Source organism: Fusarium vanettenii, assembly GCF_000151355.1.
Source record: "Fusarium vanettenii 77-13-4 chromosome 2 genomic scaffold NECHAsca_18_chr2_1_0, whole genome shotgun sequence".
Classification (NCBI taxonomy): domain Eukaryota; kingdom Fungi; phylum Ascomycota; class Sordariomycetes; order Hypocreales; family Nectriaceae; genus Fusarium; species Fusarium vanettenii.
Genome location: NW_003315867.1, coordinates 3,678,102 through 3,698,492, shown reverse-complemented (window position 1 = coordinate 3,698,492; position 20,391 = coordinate 3,678,102). Strand labels below are relative to the sequence as shown.

Here is a 20,391-nt window from a genome sequence, read left to right as displayed (position 1 = left end):
AACGATTTTTCCGATTCGGGTGTAAACTAGGGATTTCGAGTGGAGGATCGCCGGGGGATGTACCGTGATGGGGATGAAAGTGGACAGAGTCAAAGCTGGTGATTGTTTTGTTTGAGAAACCCAAAGAGGCGATGATGCAGCTGCTAGGACGTGCTTTGGTCGCTGAGGGACGGCAGCTCGAGTAAGGTATCCTGCCCTGAGCTAGCGCCATCAAGAGGTTTCTCTAATACGTTGGTACAGCTTCTATCGCCTGTTTTACACATTATTTCAAGTACCTTCTCCCCTGTACTAACAAATTATACTTCGCTCATCAGGGACCATCTCAAGAGTACTTGGCATTATCCCTGGTTAAATAATGGGGCTCCTTGATAAGCGCTGATAACAGCACGTGCCCCACCAAGTCCACAGAAATTTTCCAGTAGCCATTGTCGATCCGCTGCTTCTTCCAGCCTCAAGAAATAATTTTTGGCCAACTTCAGCCTTCCAATTCCTCCGCCATTCCGACTTTTCAGGCTTTGCTTCGTGGCATCAGCACATGTCTGGCTCGAAACAGAACCCTCCCTCTTGGCTATTCTCCAACAACCCCTTGAACCCCGTCAAGCCCTCCGCAGACACCATGGGCAAGAAGAGCAACAAGGCCGCCGCGGCCAAGAGCGATGATACCGCCTCTGCCTCTGTCCCTCCCCCTGGCCAGCTGATGGACTTGGTAGAGTCTTTCCTCTCCGACCACGCCTTCAAGGGTGCCCACGATGCTTTCAAGAAGCAGAGAGAGAAGAAGGGCTGGCTGGCGACTGGCGCCGAGACCAGCGCTTCGCTCGTCAGCGTTTTTCAGACATGGGAGGCTTCCAAGGGCGAAGCCAGCGCCAAGCCCAGCAAGTCCAACAAGAAGAAGGCCTCGGCAAAGAAGTCGAGCAGCTCGGAGGACAGCGATTCCAGCGACGATGGAGAGGATGTGGATATGAAGGACGCAGACTCGTCCTCTGAGAGCTCAAGCAGCAGCAGCGAGAGCGAGGACGAAGCCCCCAAGCCCAAGGCGACTAAGAACCTTAAGCGCAAGGCCCCCGTCGACGATAGTTCCTCCGAGTCTTCCTCCGACTCCGAATCCGATTCGAGCTCTTCCGACTCTGATTCCGACGACGACGAGCCGCGAGCAAAGAAGCAGAAGCGGGACCAGTCTTCTAGCTCTGAATCCGACTCGAGCTCCAGCGAAAGCGAAAGCGACTCGGACAGCGATTCCGACGACGAGAACGCCGAATCCGACTCTGACTCCTCTAGTTCCAGCTCTAGCTCCAGCTCCAGCTCGGATTCTGACTCGGACTCTGATTCTGATTCCGACTCTGACGACGAGGCTGATGCTGAGACTGCGGCTCAGGTGCCACTACCCGACTCTGATGGCTCGTCGTCCTCATCCGACTCTTCAGACTCTGACTCTGATTCAGACACCAAGAAGGGCAAAAAGGGCAAGGAGGTTAAGGACTCGTCCGACTCGTCCGTCACCCTAGACGGCAAGGAGTCTCCAGAGGCCGAGACAGACTCGACGAACCCTCCCCTGCCCCCTGACCCCATCCTGAACAACGGGCGCAAGAAGCAGAACGAGCCCTTCTCGCGCATTCCCAAGAACATCAAGGTCGACCCCAAGTTCGCGTCCAACGAATACGTCCCCATCACCTACTCGCAGCGTGCGCACGAGGACCTGATCGTGACCAAGGGCAAGGGCTTCACCAAGGAGAAGAACAAGAAGAAGAGGGGCAGCTACCGCGGTGGTGCGATTGACATCTCGGAGAAGAAGGGCATCTACTTTGATGACTAAATCGGCCCCTATACCTGGTTACTGGACCTTGGAGAGTATCAAAAAGGGGGGGGCCATGGCGCATTTTTACGGAGAGCCGGCGTTTAGGACACGAGACGGTCGCGCGCCAGAAAGGCATAGAAGCATGTCATTTTTAAAAGTTGCAAACAGTATGGTTTTTCTATTGTATCCGGGGGCATCAGATCCCTTGGTTTCATCGTCTTTTAGTATTATATCCGTTGGAAGAAGAACGCCATGCTTTGCACAGTCTATAGAAATACAAACTGGAAATTTCCTGGTATCATCCCATCGCTCCCAAACAAAGATGCCCGCACAAGATCCATTGTCCATAATCGTATATTCGTCAATCAACGTATTAGCATGGGCGCTTTCCTGTGCCATTGTCCAGACACAGAACAAGCGACTCGAGTTTGTCTAAAACGTCGAATCCTTGTCCCAGTCCTGGTGGTGTCGTCTCTTGGCGGTCTGAACCTCTGTCGCTGGTGCATGTTGAGCTGCTTCGTCGAGAAATTCTTCGTCACCGAGGTTTTCCTTCATGATAACATCCTTTCTCGCAACAGACTCCCAATCTCTCTTTCCTCTCGCGGCATTTACCATGGCTTCTGCCAGCCATTTCTTCCACTGATCCGTCCCCGGAGCAGCTCCGCTCCGAGAAACCCAGCCTGTGCGCCTGGTCTCACGAATAGCGTACCACAGAGTGCGTGTGTAGCTTGGATAGCCTTCTCGCTGGTCTGAGGAATCCGTGATCAGATGGGCGTCCTTAGCATCGTCGCGAGTAATATCTTTCCATGTATACCGCGAAAGGTCCCAGAAGTATGAGGGAGGTAGCATGCCCAGGCCCCAGTAGAGACCATTGAGAACGATATAAGATCCACCAATGAAGATTTGTGAGTTCCAGGTGCAGTTTCCAAAAAGAACGACGCTCAACATGAGCAGGGTAGTTCCAAGTGCCATGAGGAGTCGATAGCTGCGATCACCAACATGGTAATGGCACTCTTCAGTGCCCGAGTAGAGCTCACGGGCAACCTCTTCTGTACACTTGATGAGGATGAAAGCACCCTCGCGTGTCCGGATCATGACATCGCCTCTAGGCACTTCGTTGGTGTGCTTACGGTTCATGAGGATGGGGTGCCAGAAGGAAGCATATCCAACCACACTTGAGGCAAAGGAAATGAGAGACACGGCCAAAATGGCGTTGCCATCCTTCCAATGAATAGCGCAGCCCACTATGGCTATGCTGAGAAAGCAGGAGAAGACGGAAAGGACGTGTATTGGTGAGAAAAGCTCGGCAGGGACAGCAGGACGTTTCTTGGTGTTGGCAAATGTCGGGTTTGCAAGCATATCCTGAAACACTGACTTGGCCGTGGCTCGGCGCGCAAGCGGCTTTGGGGGCGCAGAGTTCTCGTCTTGGGCAGTGTCCTCTGGAAGTCGAATTGTAGTTTTTCGTGTTGGAGTTGGGGTTGCTGATGCCGGGAGAGGGAGCCCACCCTCTTCTAGTGCGGGAGATCGAGGAATGCGGTTGGACCGCAGTTCTTGGCCGCCATTAGACTCATTGTCTTTTATGAACGAACTCGAACGCCGTTGTTGTATAAATTCAAGGCCTCGGCGATACCAACTGTCCTTGCGGGTGGGAAAGCGCATCTCAACATCGCCAAAGTGACTTTGATCACTGTGCTTGATCTCAAGTACCCTGAAGCTGAAAGCAGGAAGCGCATCCAGAGGGGTAATGATGGTTGCAAAGAACCCCACAGAGTCAAGTGTCGTCCCGCTGTAGACACCCGTCATTTTTGCCAATGTTTCAGGCATTCGACCTGGGCGAGCAGGCTTGAGAAGGGCCTGGGGTGCGGGAATGAGTCGGGGGAGGAGGCATAGGAGAGATGCCGTGATGGTCTGAGAATGCTCGGTCATGGACGACTCGCCAATTACGGCGAGAAGCGTCACGACGTCCAGCGACCAACTGCTCTTGAGATTGGGGAACCATTTCCATCCTGGGTCACCGGGCTCGGCCATTTGACAGTTCTAGATGTCCAAGGTGTTGATGCTGCTGTCGATGCTGCTGTCGATGCAACGCCAAGCAAGGGGTCGAGATGGGAGCAGTAGTAAGGTGCAACGGCTGGTCAGATCAGGACTAGCCAAAAGTAAAGTCCAAAGTCTAAGAATAAAAGGGCACGAATAAGGCACGGCGCTATAGATCAGTCATGAAAGAAGAAGAATAAGCCAAGGTCGAGGTTGAAGGATTAATATTGGAAATAAGAAAGGGGTTCTCATCTCAGCTCAAGAGTTGGGAAAGAAGGGTCCTCGGGTGGATCTTGCCGTTGTTCGACCACAGCTGCGAGCTGCGCCACGGCAACAGCGGCCGCGCCTCCACGAAAACCGTCATCAACGCCCAGCTCAGCCTCTCCCACGGACGAATGACATCAGTTAATTCACATACGTGAGGGTACATTCTCTAGAAAACGGTTGAAAATTGAAGTATGCCTCGGTATAAGTGGTACGAGGACATTGGTGAAACAATAACAATGGGACGCAAAAGCAGAAAAGAATATATACAAACAAACAAACCTTGTCGCTCGCCCCCGTGTCCAGCCTCCCTCTGTGTTCGGCGCATCAACCAAGCCTCGATATCTATTGCGCGCGGGCATCAAATAGATAGTAGAGAAACTAGGAACTTCTAGGGTATCCAATCATCAAAGCATCATTCAGTTTCCGTACGTGTCGTCTGCGCCTTGTATCTCTCCTCGTCTCGCTCTTTCTCGTCTCATACTTGATACTAACCTCTTGAGCGATCAAGTCTTGGGTCTATCGGCTGCATTTTCCTGTCGTGTGTACGCTTCCATTCAACGCTCTTTGTGCTGTTGGAGATAAAGCGGGTCCATATCGACATATCCCTCAATAGTTGCCTGTTGTCTCCTGATTCTTCCACAGTTGAAAGCCAGTGGCAAGCGCAAGGGGTCGAGGGACTAGCCAATTGCCGCACGGCGCTCTTCGTTCATCATCCTGGGCTGAATCGCTCAGGACCCTTTTACTCAGCCTTGGTGTCCTCACCATATGTTTGGATCACCCATTTCACAAACTCCTTCCACTCTGTCTCCCAGTGAGCGTATACACGGGCGTATTCTGACTGATCGAGACAGGCGTGCTTAAGACTCCACAGCACAAGCTGCTTCCATCCGAAGAGCCCCATGTCCGCCTTGCCGACCATGACCTGATAGAAGTCGTGCGATAGGGAGGATCTAGATGCAATTGTCAGTTGGGTGTTATTGTGAGACTTCCATAGGTAGCTTACCGGAACAGCGTTCCATTGTCAGAGCTGACTGTGCAGTTGACATTGTTGGCCAAGAGCTGATACATAGTATGCCCGCTGACACGGGGTGTAAGGCCCAAGATCTCGTTGGAGATGGGGCACAGTTCGAGACAGATGCCGCGCTCCTTCATGAGTTGCATCACGTATGGGTGCTTTGCGAGCGCGAAGCCATGCCCGATACGCTTAGACTTGAGAAGCAGGGCATCGATCAAGTTGCCGTCTGTATCAGACCCCATATCCAAGGTCTCACCGCAATGAAACAGGAAAGGGATTTCTACTTTAGCAGTCTCGCAGTTCTCCTGGAACTTGAGGAGCTCGGGGATAAAGTCCTTGATGGGCCGTCCCTTGGCCTCTTCGCCGACAAGATCGAAACCTATTACATAGTGAGCACTCTGGATTCACGCAATGGACGGCATGTCCCTGTGTTTTCTTACCTGCGATCCACTCCGGCCAGACCTTCTTGAACTCGAGGCATTCAGTAAGAGCAGCCTCGATCTTCTCCGGTGGAAATGATCGAGGAGTACAGTAAATAACCTTGAGCCCGCCAAAGAACCTGCCTTGTGCCTTCATGTCGGCCTGGAAGCTATTCACCTCGCTGATGATGAGCTCCATAATACCCTTATTGTCAATAAGCTTGGTACCATCGTCGGTCCAAAGCTGATTGCTCGTCATGAAATTCGGTCGGATTTCAGCATAGGTGATGTTGTCTTTCATAAAGTCCTCGAGGCAGAGCCGTGTGTATCGTCGATATGCTGTCTCGTAGTTGAAGAGACCCTTCATCATCCTTGTTCGTCCATTGAACTTTTCCCAGGCCCTATAAGCTGTCAGTATCATTCGTCAAGTGAGTGTATAAAACAAGGAAAGCTTACCCGCATGCCGTCTGTAGGGAGTTATGCGCCTCTTCCTCATGGAACATGAGCTTCTCCAGTAACCACTCGTCGGCAGTCGCTCCTTTTGTATATATTTGGGGAAACATCTGGAGGAATCTGCTAAACCTCATGGTCTGCCTAGGTTTGTATGTAGTGCTAAACAAGTCCCCAGGAGTCTCCTTCTCGGGGCTTAGGAGGGAGAACTGGATCTCGCAGCGATCAAAGTTTGAGCAGTCATTGTCGGAGACCAGGGGCAAATCGCTTGTGATAAACATGCGCTCCATATCCTTTGCAATGTTCAACAGAACATGAGGAGCCAAGCAGGCGTTGAAGTGGATGTGTAAATGGCTGCCCTTGGGCATGCGCCGTGCGACGGCGAACAGGTCCGTCTGGTCGATGAGGCTCTTGTTTGATAAGAAGTGATCTCCGGGGAACCGAGGGTGTAGCTGTCCCCTATAGCCCGCCCGTGAAGGCGCCTTTTCGTAGATATTTGCCTCGTCCCTGCGCTTCAACTCCTGGATGATAGCGTCGGCGCGCCGCTCATCTGGTGTCGCCCCTCTCCGACACGGGTGGTCAAAGTCTAGTGTCTTTTCGCATGTCACGATACTTTGTCGCAACTTGAAATAATCTCTTGTGCGGGGATCATCAGATTCGGCAGTTGTCGAACCGGTCGTCCCCGCATCATCTGCCTCAAAAATCGGCCTCCTACCCGCGATCTCACCATTGAGAGCCTCAATATGGCTCTTCGCAGCGAGAGCCTCGGCCAGAGTCAGCGCGCCTGGCGGATGGCGCCAGGTTGGAGGCGATGTCTGTCGTGTTGATTGCGTCATTGAAGTTGTGTTGATGTGGTGTTTTCTCTGATGACTGTCGTAGTCGTCCTGTTCTCCATCCTCCGGTCCCGACCTGGAGCAGAGTGCGCCCATTTATGTGCGGCTGCGATGAAGCAGCCCCCGGATTAGGCCTTGAGAAACAAAGCGTGATGAACGGACGAGAGGCAGCACAAGACAAACGCGAAGAAGGCTGTGCGTGGGTGCCTTTGTCTAGCGGAGGTTAAGCGGCGTATGAGTCGGAGGTGAATCAAAGAACTCACAGGGCCTTGCGCCGGCTGAGGCACTGACGGGCGGGGATAGTCACGGACGGTTGCGAAGTGATGGGGTGGTGGTTGCTGTTTGCGCCTAGCCTAACGCCTTTGGAGGGTTTGAGATGGTGTTCACAGGAATAAGCGCGAGGACAGTAGCGTACAAGCTCCTTTTCCTTGTTCTTTTTGCGACAGATGAAACAGCGCTTCAACCCCGAAAATACCAGTTCGCGATTGATTGATTGTTGGCAAAGACAAACTGCAGAATGTTCCCTTGTTGGGCATGGGGCTGTGCTGCATCTAAGGCTGATGAAGGCTGACTACGACCAGGCTGGTCCGGCCATGCGTTTGGTTGCGCAACTGCGCTGATAATCTGCCAAGCATTGCGCTAGTCCCTTTTTGGCTTCTCACGTCACAAATCAGGGCGCCTAGCAAATCTCACCCAATCACCGCTTACTATGCGGCTACACACGTGCCGGCCTCTGTGCTGGGCCTCCCCTCCCATGTGCGAATGCCTCGCGCAAGGCTCCCGAAATCTCGCCAGGGCGAGCCTCGACAATCCAGGCTTCATTAAAGATAGTGCCCCTCTCGTCGGGTCCCGTCCCTTGCTTGCATTATCCACTCTACCCACTCTCTTGGGCCCTAGATCTTTACTTACTGACACTATCGTTGGTCCCCTCTTAAAGGCCTTGTTTCATTGAACACTGCCGTCAACTGCTGTGCCGCAAAATCCTCCACTTCTCCCCTCCTTTTTCTTTATTCCCCGGGTTCATTCCCTGTGGCACTAGTCCACAGACCCCATTGATACACTTTGAGATGCTCCAAGGCTTCTTGACTACGTTTTAGGAAATCACCGAGCGTCTAGACGACCGATTATAGTCGAGACAACCTACCCTGGAAACGACATTCCACTACATCGACTGTGATTCTTTCACGAGGCAGAATGGTCTAGGCGTGACTTCCTCGTTTCTACACCGCATCGCATCCATCTCATCTCTACAACACGAAACTCCATTGATACGGTTTCGAATCACGCTACCTATCCAGCAAAACTCACATGCTTATGGTGATCGACCTCACCAGTCAAAGTTTGCCACGAGACCCGGTTTAACCCCCTACACTGCCATCGACAAATCCTCTTCGACATCAGATGAATTGCCACAAAACTGCCTCACCGCCAGGCAAGTCAGGGACTCCGGTGTTAGCATATAGCGTGAGAAATAGCGTCAAGTCTGACAACTCATCCCCTCCACCCGAACCAGGTAGATCCCGAACCGTTGCACTGGGTCCGTCGTCAAGTACACTTCAGAATCCGTCCAACATCGGGGCGGGGTTGGGCGCTGGGGACTCTTGTATCATGGCGCTTACTTCTTGGTATACAAGGTCTATCAAAAGGGCCATCCGCAATAAGATTACAGAGGCGGTGCCAAAAGGAGTATCCGGTCTCCGCCAGGATGTAGCACCACACATCTCCCACTGACCCGCATCGGCCGGCCTGGGGCACAAGTCCGCGTCCAACCGACATGCGCCAACTATGCTACGAGGTTGAACTCGAATCCTCCCTAGGGCTTATGCGCATTAGGCAAAGTAACTCTTCCACAACACTCCCTCCAGGTCCTCCAGTTGCTCAGAGGTAAAGTACTGCACGTATCGGTTAGCAAATCTTATATGCAGCAAGAGCCACTCCGCAGAGCAGCAAGCATTCAACATACCTTCTGATCCACCGTCCAGCTGTCCTGTCTGGTCTTCTTGAACTCACTGAGGATGGTCTTTGTCGCTTTGCCCACCACGCCGGGATCAGCCGCGGCTCTTCTAGCGAGCAGCGCAAGCACCTCTGGCATCCACTCAGGGGGCGGGGTAGCGTAGGGGAATGCCTCAATCAAGGCACCCAGTCCAAGGACTGCAGCGTGCCTCCTTGTGATTTGCTTGTGCACATCAACCGGAGTGTCAGTGCCGGGGAGATGACGGCCTCGCTTGGGCATTGGGTTGCGTTGCAGCTCATCCTCAAAACGAGCCTTGAGGTGTGCGATCATGGGATCGCGAATGCGGCGAGGTGAGCAGCGGATCATGCCTGCAAGTGTAGTGGATGCGCATGACCGCACTTCAAGCTGCGGGTCACCCAGCATGTCGGAGACAGCGGTGAACAGCGCCTCTCTTTGGGCGCTTCTCGTCAGGAAGATACGTCTGAAGTAGATGACCTGCATGTTGACCAGGGCACGCAGCCGTTGGTGCCAACTCGTCGACGTCTTGCCGATTCGGATCAGGGCATCAATGAACTCAGTATCCTCTCCATCTCGGAAGGAGATGTTTGGCAAGTGACGGTAGACATGATACGCCAGTCTCATAAGTTCTGGGTCTTCCTTCACGTCCATCATGTGCAGCAGCTCTTCCATGAAGGGACTAGGGAAGAACGGCACCATCTGGATGCACTCGTGCGACGATAGGGTGCAGTCGAGCCACATCAGCACCGTCTTGGAACCCGAAGTGTACGAGCATGGCGTTTGCTGGCCAGGCGTTCTCTCATGCCGCCATTTCTCCAAGCGCGAAAACACATCCTTGATCGTGGCTGTGAACTCCTCGGTGGGTTGGTAAGGCCGGATACCAATCGATGAGGCAGCCTTGTTCTGATCCAGGAGTTTGCTAACGTTCTCAAACGACTCATGGTATCGAGTCTTGTAAATAACTGACAGTACTCGCCCGATTGCCTCGCGGACTGCCTTGTATGGGTGGTCGATGTGTGCAAGGAAATCATCAAGGATTGGCTGTTCGTGTCGGAAGTGCCAGCCGCCATCTGCGACAATGAACTCGAGCAGTTGAACCTTGGAGGACTCCTTGAAAGCGGCATTGGACGTCATATCGAGCCGGAATGATCGCAATGCATCTACAATTTCATGTGATCGTCGAGGATCCTTAGAGTCCAAGATTAGGTGAAGGCAGGTAAGCCAGTATTGCAGGTTATCCGGTGTTAGGTCGTCCGCAAAAATCTTGAGCATCATTGGGGCGGCGTACTCCCACACGCGGTTGCGAATCTCCGGTGGATCATCGCTGGAACCCGCAAGCAATGCACCCAAAATCTCCGATGTTGCGCGATGTTGATGCTTGTCGTTGCCATCACCAAAGACATCCTTGACCAGCTCTTTGACGTCCTCCAGCGTGACCTCCGTCTTGCCGTAGTGCATCAGGTCAAAGACATGCATAAGGAGGTACACGTTGCTCATGCGGAATCTATCAGTCGTAGCATCGCGAGGTTCCTGTTTCAGGTAGTCGAAGCACTGAGATAACCACCCCCGGTTCAAGATCTGGCCCATCTGGTCCCGCAGGGCACCCTCTACTTCGTCGTAGCTATCGAATGGGAGAGGCTTCGCTCGGAAGGCGGTAAACTTCTTCCCCCAGACGAGCCAGCCAGGATGGTCAGCATCCACCATGTACGCCGCGTCTTGAGGCTGCTTGAAAGACTCGAGGAAATTGTGTGTGAATTCCTCGTCACCCTTCTCGACCTGGACTTGAACCCGGTTCCGATCACCGACCTCCTTTTCCAGGAGGTAGTTGCGATACTCGTGTCCATAGACCGCGCGCATATCGACAGCTGTAAAGACCGAAGTGAAAGCGTTCAAGTAGTAACCTCGCAGACCGGGGTGAGGGTCATTCGTTCCGTTGGCCACAAGGTCAACAAACTGGGCCGGTGCCAGGGTGTGGAATCGGAGGCACAGATTTGTGGCAAAGATGGCGCACCGTGTAGCGATCTTCCAGTGAGCCCCCTTGGCGCGTTCCGTCAACTCCAGTCCTAGGCTCGCCTTGGAGTCCTCCACCCTCTTTCGGCGCTGCAAAATGAACTGGTGGCGTGTCTCGATGGCCGTCGAGACGTCTCCTGCAGGTTTGATAGTGTTGAGCAGCACGTCATCTACAATGATCATACGCTCAAAAGGCTTGCCAAAGTCGATGAGGGTGTACAATGCGGATGACCCAAGATTCTGAATGGAGGGCTTGTCGATGCCTGCAGTCTCAATGTACAGACGCATAGCTTCGGGAGCAAATCGCCAGTCTTTGAGAAGGGTCCTGAGCAGGGACGTGAATAGGAGGGTGTACATTCCGCCCTTGATACGATCATGGTCGTTGGTCTCAATTGCTTTCCGCAATCCCTCAAGAATGACAGGGATGACCAAAGGCTTGCTGCCGATGAGAGACTTCAATGACGAATCCTGCGCGCTCTGCGCAACTCGTCGTACATCTGCATAGAGCGACAGACTCGACTCAGCAAGGTCGAGCAACAGACGCTTATCCAATTCACTCTTCTGTCTTGACGAAGCATTGTGCTTTCGGCGCAACAGCTGGTATGCCTCTGCGCGCTTGATAAGTAGAGGTCGCGGGTAGACCTTTCTGAGTCCCTTGATCTTGAAAGCAGCAATGTCCGACTTGTAGAGTCGTACGTGCCTCTCCAGGGGGTGGGCAGAACGCTCAATACCGACATCCGTGATCCAGGTTCGATAAGCAGCGTAAAGAGCAGTGAATGAGTTGACATCGTCCTCTTGGTTCTCGTTCAGGAATGAGTGTGTCTTTGTGAGAAGGTGGCCTAGCTCCTCACGCAGGTCGTGGATCTTGCGGTAGGCCGGGTCACTCGACTTGAGGACATAGCCTGCCTTGTAACGGAACTGGGGTCGAAGTTCTTCGTCCTCAGCCACCTCGGCAAGGGGGTCTTCGTCGATCATCATCTCGTCGTCATCCTCGCGAGCAACATCATGGTCTTCCTCAGTGTTGCCGGTCATGATGCCTGCAGCACGCTCGGGGTCGAACATGGTAGCCATGCCGGATGTGACCAGTCTGATCTGCTGCATGAGTCGAGAAACCTCATCAGACCATTCTTTGTTTTTTCCTTTCCTGCTCACGGGTGGGTTATCACTCATCAGTAGTTCTAGCTGGTCCTTGGCGGTCTTGGTCTGCGACGCAAACAGCTCGACAGCAAAGTCGATCTCAGCGGGTGAAGGCTGGTGCCATCGGATAGTCAGGTCGTTAGGGGCGGTTGTTTTGCCCCAGTCATCAACATCGATGCCACGCTTGATGACTTCGGGCTCATACAGAGCGTGATCAATGGGATATGTGTGCGTCAAGTTCAGGAGAAGATGATGAATGTAGTTCGAGACCAGGATAGTGGGCAGACCACGGCATTTCTCCTGCATGTAGTCTGCAATTCCGAGGAGATCATCCTTGTACTTCAGGACTTCACTACCGACATGGACGACAGCCATTGCCAACATGCTAACATACCACACAAGGGCCCTGTCCCTGGGCAGATACTCTGTGCCGCTGCTTCGGTCAGATGCAGCATTGTTGAAGTCGATCTCATTGCGGATGTTGACCACCAGCATAGGGATGAAAACCTTGAGCGTCTTCTCAGGGTTAACCTTACACAGCGCGTTGAGAATCCAAGCCATCGCATCTCTGGCCTGGTGGACAACATGGCTTGACACAAATGTTGCAACCTTTTCAAGAGCCATGTCGAAAAGCTCAGGAGACAACGATGCAAACAATGGCGACAAAGCAGCCGGCAAGGCGTTGATGACGTTGTCCTCAGGGGTGCCTCCACCACGAACCAGATTGGCGTCGGGGAGGTTCTCCAGCAAGGTAAAGACCTTGCCCAGCAGCGTCAAAATGAATTCGCCGAATCCGGTAGTCGAGGATCTGAGAATAGCCGCCTCATCTTCGTCGGTGAGTTCGTTCTTGTAGTCAATTTTGACATTCTGTCCTTCGCGCTCCATACGCTCCATCTCACCTTGAACCCACTGCATGGCCAAGGTGGTGTCGTGGATGTGGCTGCCCTCTTTGACCAAGGGCACCATGGGAATGCTGAAAGCAACGCTCTGGATGAAATTGAGTGTGTATTGTGTTTTATTTAGGTCGTTGGCGTCGATTCCTGGCAAGGCAAGAGCCAAGAGCGCGGTAATGTGACAACGATATCCCTTGAGCTTGGACATGATGTTCGCAATCATCTGCAAGCCGTTCAAGCTAGATGTAGTTCTGTGGACCTCAACTAGACCCTGAAGACTGGGATAGAACCTCTGCAGGGCGCCCGGCAACACCAAATCAGGCTCGAGGTAGGCAAGCCCCTGCAGAGCGCTGTAGTAGTAGTATGACACACGGCTACTCTTGGAAAAGAGACCCATGAAGGTCACCTCCTTCAGAGACGAGACGAAGCGTTTCTTCAGGTCGGCATTGATCTTGCGATCTTCAGGGAGATCCAATTCGCCACTCTGCTCGCGATTCCATCGCGAGACGAAGGCTTCAGTCAGGTATAATGTGAGCTGGCCCAACATTGTGGTCCAAGAGCCTTGGTTCGAAGGATGGAAAAAGGTGTCAATGGACTCCATGAAGCCTTCCAAGCTAGTCATGATCGAATCGTCGCCCTGCAGGCTAGCGGGGGACAAGGAGCTCACGATCAAGCGAGAAATCATGTAGGCCACAGGATACTTCTTCTTGTCCTTCTCCACATACACGCCTGCACCAGAAAGATAGTCCAAGGGGGTGTACGGCGAGTTAGCCTGACCCACAGGTATTTGTGTGAGCCGGAGAATGGCTGTGAAGATGAGGTCGGACTGATCCTTTGTGAAAATACCATGGCTACCGAAAGGCACATGAGAGCAGTGCATGTGATCCCGGGCGAGACGGGAAAAGAGGTCGATGAAGAAGACATCAAATGCCTTAGAACGGTTGATGATGGACCACAGGTGGAAGAGCGTAGGGAAGAAGTCGCTTGGTTGTGACTGATGCTCGCTGACAGGAGCAGGATGGCTAGGGAGGAGCGCATTGAGGACGCCCACGACAATGAATGCGTTCGGGAGCTCGTTCACACTGAAGTACGGCAGAAACTCCTCCAGCATAGCCCGGCGGTCGGCGGGGTCAAAGTATGTGTGCGCATGAGTGCACAGTTTGAGCAGCTGCTTGGCTGATCGCTTGCGGTTGCTCTGGTGTGCGGGGACCTCAGAGGGCAAGACCCAAGCCTTGATCTCATTCCAGAGGGGCCTCCAGTCGAGGACCAGATCTTCGCCAGGCTTCAAGTAGTGGTTCTTCCTATCCATGAATCAGTATCCATCACATGCATTACCACCACCATCGTACGTACCTAGTTAGGGTCAAGACCATACGTAGGAAGCGGTCCGAAGCTGTCGCGTCCAAGCCTGGGGCGAGAGCAAGCGAGTAGTAGAGCTTCGCCAGCTTCGCCCTTTGCTCCCTCGTCATCTCAAACTTGAGATTGAGCCAACCCTGAAGCTCTTTGGTCCAGTGGAGGGCGCCAGGAGAGAAGTCCTCTGCGCGAACGGCGATGTAGAGCTGCTTAAGAATTCCCTGCAAGGCGGCATCGCGCTGAGCTTCCTCCTCAACCTCGAATGGCAGCTGCTGAAAGTATGCAAATGTTCGAGGTCGATAGCGTTTCCTATCATCTTCGTCGGTCTTTGGGTAAGGGATGCCGGGAGATGTGGCTCGTGAGATGGGCTCATAGGGCATGAAGTTTGCCAGCAGATTGGCTCCCGTGGTGGGCGGCATGGAACCATGGGCTCCCGAAGGCCGGGGCCCGATGTTCTCGTCCATGTTGGCGCAGTGTCGGACGGATCGAAGGTCGTAGTCGGCGGTCGGCGATGCAGTCGGCTTCAATACCGTCGCGGGCCCGTGTCTGGCTCGTCACGAGTGGGTTGCCGAAGCTTTGCAGCAGGGCCAGCGGGAATGGCCGAGTGCGGCAACACAGCTCAGAGCGCAGCACAGCTCAGCTCAGCTAGGCTCAGCTTGGGCGGTAAGTTTATTCTGTCGGCGGGCGAAATAAATGTCGAATGCGCATCGATACTTGCTCGGCTAGAATAGAAGACGAAGTAGGTAGCATACAGCGGCGCTGGGGACGGCAACGATGCTTGATGGAAATGCGGAACGGAAAGTGAAGAGTTGAAGAATGGGAGGGGAGGAGTTGGAGGAACGAGGAGCGTCGTAGGTGGCCCTGGTCGGCCTGCAGTGATGATGGATGATGCCAGCAGCAGCAGCCTGGGCGGGCACACTCCAGCGAAGGGTCCATTTTTTTCTGGGGCAGCTCTGCCCTCGACCAGTGGGCCCTTGCTCACTCCAGGCCTTCTGGTTCCGGAGTTTTAGTGAGTTAGCGGCGGATGACCCCACCTAACGCCCTGAGCTCCAGGGGGCTTTGTTCATGGCTGGGACCAGCAGTGAAGCTGGTGTCTTGGATACCTCGTCCGTCACGGCCAGAACGCTGCACCTCCCGTACCGTATACTTGGATCTGTGGCGTGTTTGACTGGCCTGTGCCTCTGATCACAAAGCCCCGTTCCCGGTCGCTCAATCACGGCAGGCGAGATCCTCAGCAACGCCAGCAGGCTATCACCAAGATGTGCATGCCTGTGATCCAACAACGTACAGCAATCACATCTCGCAATGCGGTTGACGAAGGCTGCATACTCGGTTTCCCGCCCTTTCTCGATCCTTCCACTGCCACGGATCGCATCCAATCACTACAACCACGAACAGGTGTAAAGTCGGGATACCCAAGGCATTGGGGCCGTGTTGTCATCGACATGAACTCCACAGTAGTCCAATGAGACGTCATGTTGGCTTCCCAAATAGCCGGCTTACATCTCATGTCTCAAGAATGACCACCTGCAGTTCCTGGGTGGCTTTTCAACCGCCTCATTTATCACGTCGTGCCTTGGCATTGCAAAGAAGCAAGGCTTACAAACGGAGAGCTTACGGGAACTTAACTGGAGACAGTAACAAGTCCACGGCGTTAACGGAGCTGTGAAGTATCTCTACAACATACGCAAGCCCCTCCTGCCTTGCACATGCATCCCCAGAGTGCGATGCCGATAGTCATTGTGCCGCTCCGACAGACTGCGCGTCTCCGTCACTGCCTGCGGCGAGGCGCGTGAGGTGGTCAGGCACCTTGGTACAGGAAGACAACGAAACGCCCGTACGACATGCAGGCGGATTGGCGGCAACTTTGCGGCACCACAGACGCATCCTCGAGGAGAGGAGGTTTGTGGCTGGCTTCCACCTAGGTATCGTGCATTCCACATCTTCACTCGGCCGGCGTCTGGGCCACGGCCCCTCACTGGGCAAACGGCGGGGGAGGTCCGAGTGACTCCGGAGAGACTTGTTGCCCCACTCGGCCGTCCGTCTCGGATCGAATTGCCCGTTGTGTGGAGATGCCGGCAGGGCATATAAGGCATAGGGCAGTGACTTGAAACAGAGGAGACAGAGACTTGCAGCTGGCTGATTGAAATTTACCCAAATGGGGGCTTCGTTATATTAATGTTACATGACCTTGACCGGTACCCTAGTATTCTAATTTATATTTAAGAGAATCCTCAACCCGTGCCTGGGAGTTACTCCTCCGGCGGAAGATCTTGTTCGCAAATGAACGCATAGTGACACTCATGCGCCGTGAAGGCGCCTTATCAATATCAAAGTCGAGGCTATCGAGTGGTGGTCGTCCGTCCTCACTGGCTCGCGGTACCACAAATCTCTTCACGAAACCAGCGTTGGAGGACATGGACCTTCGGCGCCCGGGAATTTCCGAGGATGAGCTGTCCATGGAGCTTCCGGGAGGGCTTGTGTTTGCGTGCTGCACCTGGTGTATAGGGTTGACAGCAGTGAGGCTGGGTCGAGCAGGAAATGTTTGGGCCCTCGGCGGGCCTGCGTTACTCGGTGTGCGCTTTTGCAAGGTTGACGGCGTTCTGCAGATTGCCGAAGCTGGCCACCCGGTGTGTCGCAGGTTGACCCATGAAGCCGTGGCAACCATTAATAGTTTGATGTCCTCTGGAACCACCTTGGTCAGACGTGATTGGATCTCGGGTGGGTTAGATACGATCCAGTCGCTGGCCAACTTGGGGTCCAAGGGAGTACATCGCGTAGGAGGATATCGACCACTTGAAGTCGACATGGTGTTGTAAGTATCGAAAACGTCCAGCGTGTTCGACATGAGAGAACCCATGATTGGATGTCTTCGTGTATCAGGGTGTATCATACTGAAAGTCCATTTAACATCTGATGGGACTGGGCTCGGTGGAGGCGTTTGATCGCCGTTTGCCAGTGGTGTAGTTACTGGCGTCGACGACTTCTTAACCCATCGCGCTGTGCTGATCCGGCCTCGCTCATCCACCCCAATAAACTCATAGGAGCCATTAGCCATGCGACTTGACTCCCAAGTCGACCCGTCTTCCATGGTTATTTCGGCCGAGTCGTCACCCATGTGTGGCAGGGGACTGATAACTGCCACAACGTCCCTCTGGTCAAGCGAATCCTCGGAATCAAGAGAACCTGGAGTTGTGGGTGTGTCGTAATCCTCGCTACGTACGATAAGGAGGTCATTAAGACCAAGCACGGGCTTGGCACGGAACAAACAGGGACATCGCTTTGCTAATCGAGGAACAATAAGGGGTCCTGTAATCAGGCTTGAAGGCAGGACATCAAAAGCAGGAAGAGCGCGCTTCTCGCTCAGCTCCTGCAGCTGGAGAAGCAATCGTGGGCGAACCTGAACAAGTCGGCGTTGCTTGGCTCCTGGTCGAGGAACTGGATGGGCGAGAAGAAACTGTGTTGATCTCCTGAGAGAACGCTTTCTTCTCCTTCTCCGGCTTGCAGTGGAGGAGTCGCTTAGCTCGCCCACGTCTGAGCAGGCTTCATCTTCGCTTTGTACTTCCGAAGGAGGTAGATCGTCATCGGTCTCAGGCTCGCGAAAGCGAACGGAGAGCTCTCTTCGGGGCATGTATTCGGATTTGGGTCGGGACCGGGAGGTTCGACGAACTGGAGTTACTGATGTGATCGAGGGGGCCTTCTCATGATATGACACAGGCCGGGCTGGGGGCGCAGGCGAGGCTGCTGGTGCCGGTGGTCCTGTGACGTCGGCGTCCGAAGGCCTTCGAAGCGCGGATCGGAGGAAGGGCAATCGTCCGGGAGGAGCTTGTGTGGATGATCGGTGTGCCGAGTACTCGTGGCCGTGTAGGCTGGCGCCGGAATGCAGAAACATGGTGGCCTAGCCAGTTCTGCTCGAGCTCGTGCAATGGCTCGGTCCAGGTTATATACTGGGATAGCTTCGGGAGGCGAAGCCCCTTCTTGAGTCGACTTGAACAAACGATAGCTGAGCGTGAGTGAGGGCGTTGGAAGACCAGGCGAAGTGAGGCAGGCTCCGGGACTATATTTGTTTGGCGAATTTGGAGAGCCGAGCACAGACGGAGCCGAATCAAGCAACACAGGAACCAATCTGGTGGGATATCAAGCCGGGGCAGAAAATGGGCTGATATGACCAGGATATGTGAGATGGAGACAGGATGGGAGAAGTCGGACCCCCGTGGACGCCAGCACTTGGACAAGACACGGGCCGGTCGGCGAAGGGATGATGTAAAGGCGATAGGGAGAGATCTCGAACAATATCGAGGGAGGAGTAACACAATGAGTAATTCGGTGAGATGAGACGAGACCACTGCGACAAGGACGAAGAGGTTACGTGAGAAGCGGCTCGGCGAGTGATGAATATGATGGGAGCTGATCTGATCGCGTGGGGCCTGGTGGTTGGAAGTCAGCCTTCGATGGAAGCGGCCTCAGTGCAAGATGAATGATTATGAATCTCTCCAGGCGGCGCAGGGCTGGTCAAGGCCGCAAGGAGGCATGGTCGCATGGGTAAGGGTAAAAAGAATACGGTCAAGGCCGCCAGGGGTGGAAGCGGTGGAAGATGCGTGGATGTACCGTGGTAGACGCGACCATGGGCAGATCCAGGGGCGGCAGGGCGAGCAAGCTGGGGTAGGCGATGGCTCGCCACGACCGATATGGCCGCTCTGACGGCGCTGATGGGTCTGATAGTTTCGCTTTGTGGCCGGGGATAGAGCGGTCAACCGTCAGGCACAGCTCAACGATTGCTGCACGACTCCATCCGCTAATCAAGAGCTGGGCCAGGGGGTGTCGAGAGAGCGGCGCCGGGGAGAGGTAGGCCACAGACACGCGATGACAGGGGGCAAAGACGCGGGCGACTTACGGATTGGTACGTGTGCAGCCGCCGAAAGACGGATCTGAGCGGGAGAGAGCGTGATGATTTTCGTTTTTCTGGGCTGGTATCGAGAGGTTGGGGGAGATGAGAGAAAGAAATCAAGAGTAAGAGAGATGAGATGAGGAGAAGGAGGCCGACGAAATGGTGTAGTAAGAGGCTCGGAAAGGGTGGTATCCGTAAGCTGGAAGGGAATGAGGCCGCCCTTTGAAATTGTTGCGATCTGCGCTGCGGCTAGGGATTGGATATTAGATGGCGACCTTCAGCTCCAGCTGTACCCAAGCTCGCGGCTGTTCCTGATTTGCCTTGTGGTCTGTTTCTCTTGACGACTTCCGGGATGTCTTTCGATTATTTGGTTGGTTCCCCAGGTGGTTACCGCTCTTGGATCCTGGTTCTATTGATGTTTGTTTTGTTTGCTTCTTTGCTCATAAGGAAGAAAAAAGTTTGAGCCTGTTCCTTAATTACGTCGTTGTCGCGTGCTAGTCGACGTCCGTGTCACCAGGTACGCCCTCCTATTCAGCAACCCAGTCTCCTGGTGTCCGGACGGGAAGGCTGGGGGGCTTTTGTTGGTCAAGGGAGCTAAGTACGAAGACGAAGCTTCATCTAAACTCGTCTCGTTGAGGGCAGCAAACGATGAGAGGAGGCGGGAAGCACCCTGTCGCCCTTGGGTCTTGTCCTTTTAATCCTACTGGGACCAAGTGTCAAAGCAAACCCGGTCCATGATAATCATGGGATGATTTTTTCTTCTTTTTCCTTCTCCCGTCCCTTCCAGTCGGGTACGTACCTGGTAGCTTAGTGAGGTGGGGTCGTGGGACCCGTGGACATGGCCGACCACCCACTTCCACTTCCGTCACCTCGAAGGAAAAGAAAAACCCACTGCCATTGACTCTGACGCTGGCAGCTGGCGGGGAGCTCACCTGAGACCGCTGTAGGCTGGCTGCCCTGGGCGTTAGGTCAGGTTCAGGAGGTCCGGCCGTTGGCCATGCCGCCGGGACGATGAGGTGTCGTCTGTTCCATCAATGCAAGCTGCGGCACCTCCCGTACAAGGCTGATCCGAGCTTCTTGGAGTGCAAACCCGAGTACGAGCTGGTGGCGAACCAGTTTAATGAGAACGGAGAACAACATGATTCAAGACTCGTGAGCACTTGCAAGTCGTCGAGTGCCCCTTGGGATCATCGCGTGTCCTGCTTGAGAGAATCTAGCAAACATCAGCCTCCCGCAGACCCGGGAAGGACGGAGGCTAGAATCATTGGAAGTTAGCGCCAGCAGGACGCATTCATCAGTGGCAGCGCTCCACAGTCCATTCCATCAGA

General features: G+C 54.0%; 5 protein-coding genes across 5 annotated transcripts; 1 reads left to right on the top strand and 4 right to left on the bottom strand.

The window, feature by feature from the left end:
• The first annotated feature begins 456 nt into the window (after positions 1-456).
• On the top strand, positions 457-2,090 carry NECHADRAFT_99421 (uncharacterized protein). Its single transcript, XM_003046789.1, has one exon. It carries the CDS (start codon positions 536-538, stop codon positions 1,808-1,810), a length of 1,275 nt encoding a protein of 424 aa, XP_003046835.1. The 5' UTR covers positions 457-535; the 3' UTR covers positions 1,811-2,090.
• A 134-nt stretch (positions 2,091-2,224) lies between these two features.
• On the bottom strand, positions 2,225-3,820 carry NECHADRAFT_32631 (uncharacterized protein; the record flags this gene model as incomplete). Its single annotated transcript, XM_003046216.1, has 1 exon — positions 2,225-3,820. One exon carries the CDS (start codon positions 3,818-3,820, stop codon positions 2,225-2,227), a length of 1,596 nt encoding a protein of 531 aa, XP_003046262.1.
• A 1,012-nt stretch (positions 3,821-4,832) lies between these two features.
• Positions 4,833-6,872, bottom strand: NECHADRAFT_91391 (uncharacterized protein; the record flags this gene model as incomplete). The annotated part of the gene is made up of 6 exons (XM_003046215.1): positions 4,833-4,850; positions 4,881-5,043; positions 5,097-5,487; positions 5,549-5,928; positions 5,984-6,792; positions 6,849-6,872. The coding sequence occupies 6 exons, from the start codon at positions 6,870-6,872 to the stop codon at positions 4,833-4,835; spliced, it is 1,785 nt and encodes a 594-aa protein (XP_003046261.1).
• Positions 6,873-8,419: 1,547 nt separating this feature from the next.
• NECHADRAFT_58633 (uncharacterized protein) lies at positions 8,420-14,639 on the bottom strand (the record flags this gene model as incomplete). Its single annotated transcript, XM_003046214.1, has 3 exons — positions 8,420-8,702; positions 8,774-14,123; positions 14,176-14,639. 3 exons carry the CDS (start codon positions 14,637-14,639, stop codon positions 8,640-8,642), a joined length of 5,877 nt encoding a protein of 1,958 aa, XP_003046260.1. The 3' UTR covers positions 8,420-8,639.
• Positions 14,640-16,378: 1,739 nt separating this feature from the next.
• On the bottom strand, positions 16,379-18,067 carry NECHADRAFT_34362 (uncharacterized protein; the record flags this gene model as incomplete). The annotated part of the gene is made up of 1 exon (XM_003046213.1): positions 16,379-18,067. One exon carries the CDS (start codon positions 18,065-18,067, stop codon positions 16,379-16,381), a length of 1,689 nt encoding a protein of 562 aa, XP_003046259.1.
• Positions 18,068-20,391: the final 2,324 nt, after the last annotated feature.

Bases quoted from the DNA above. Each gene is read 5' to 3' on its own strand.
- NECHADRAFT_99421 (XM_003046789.1), top strand. From the start codon at position 536: ATGTCTGGCTCGAAACAGAACCCTCCCTCTTGGCTATTCTCCAACAAC.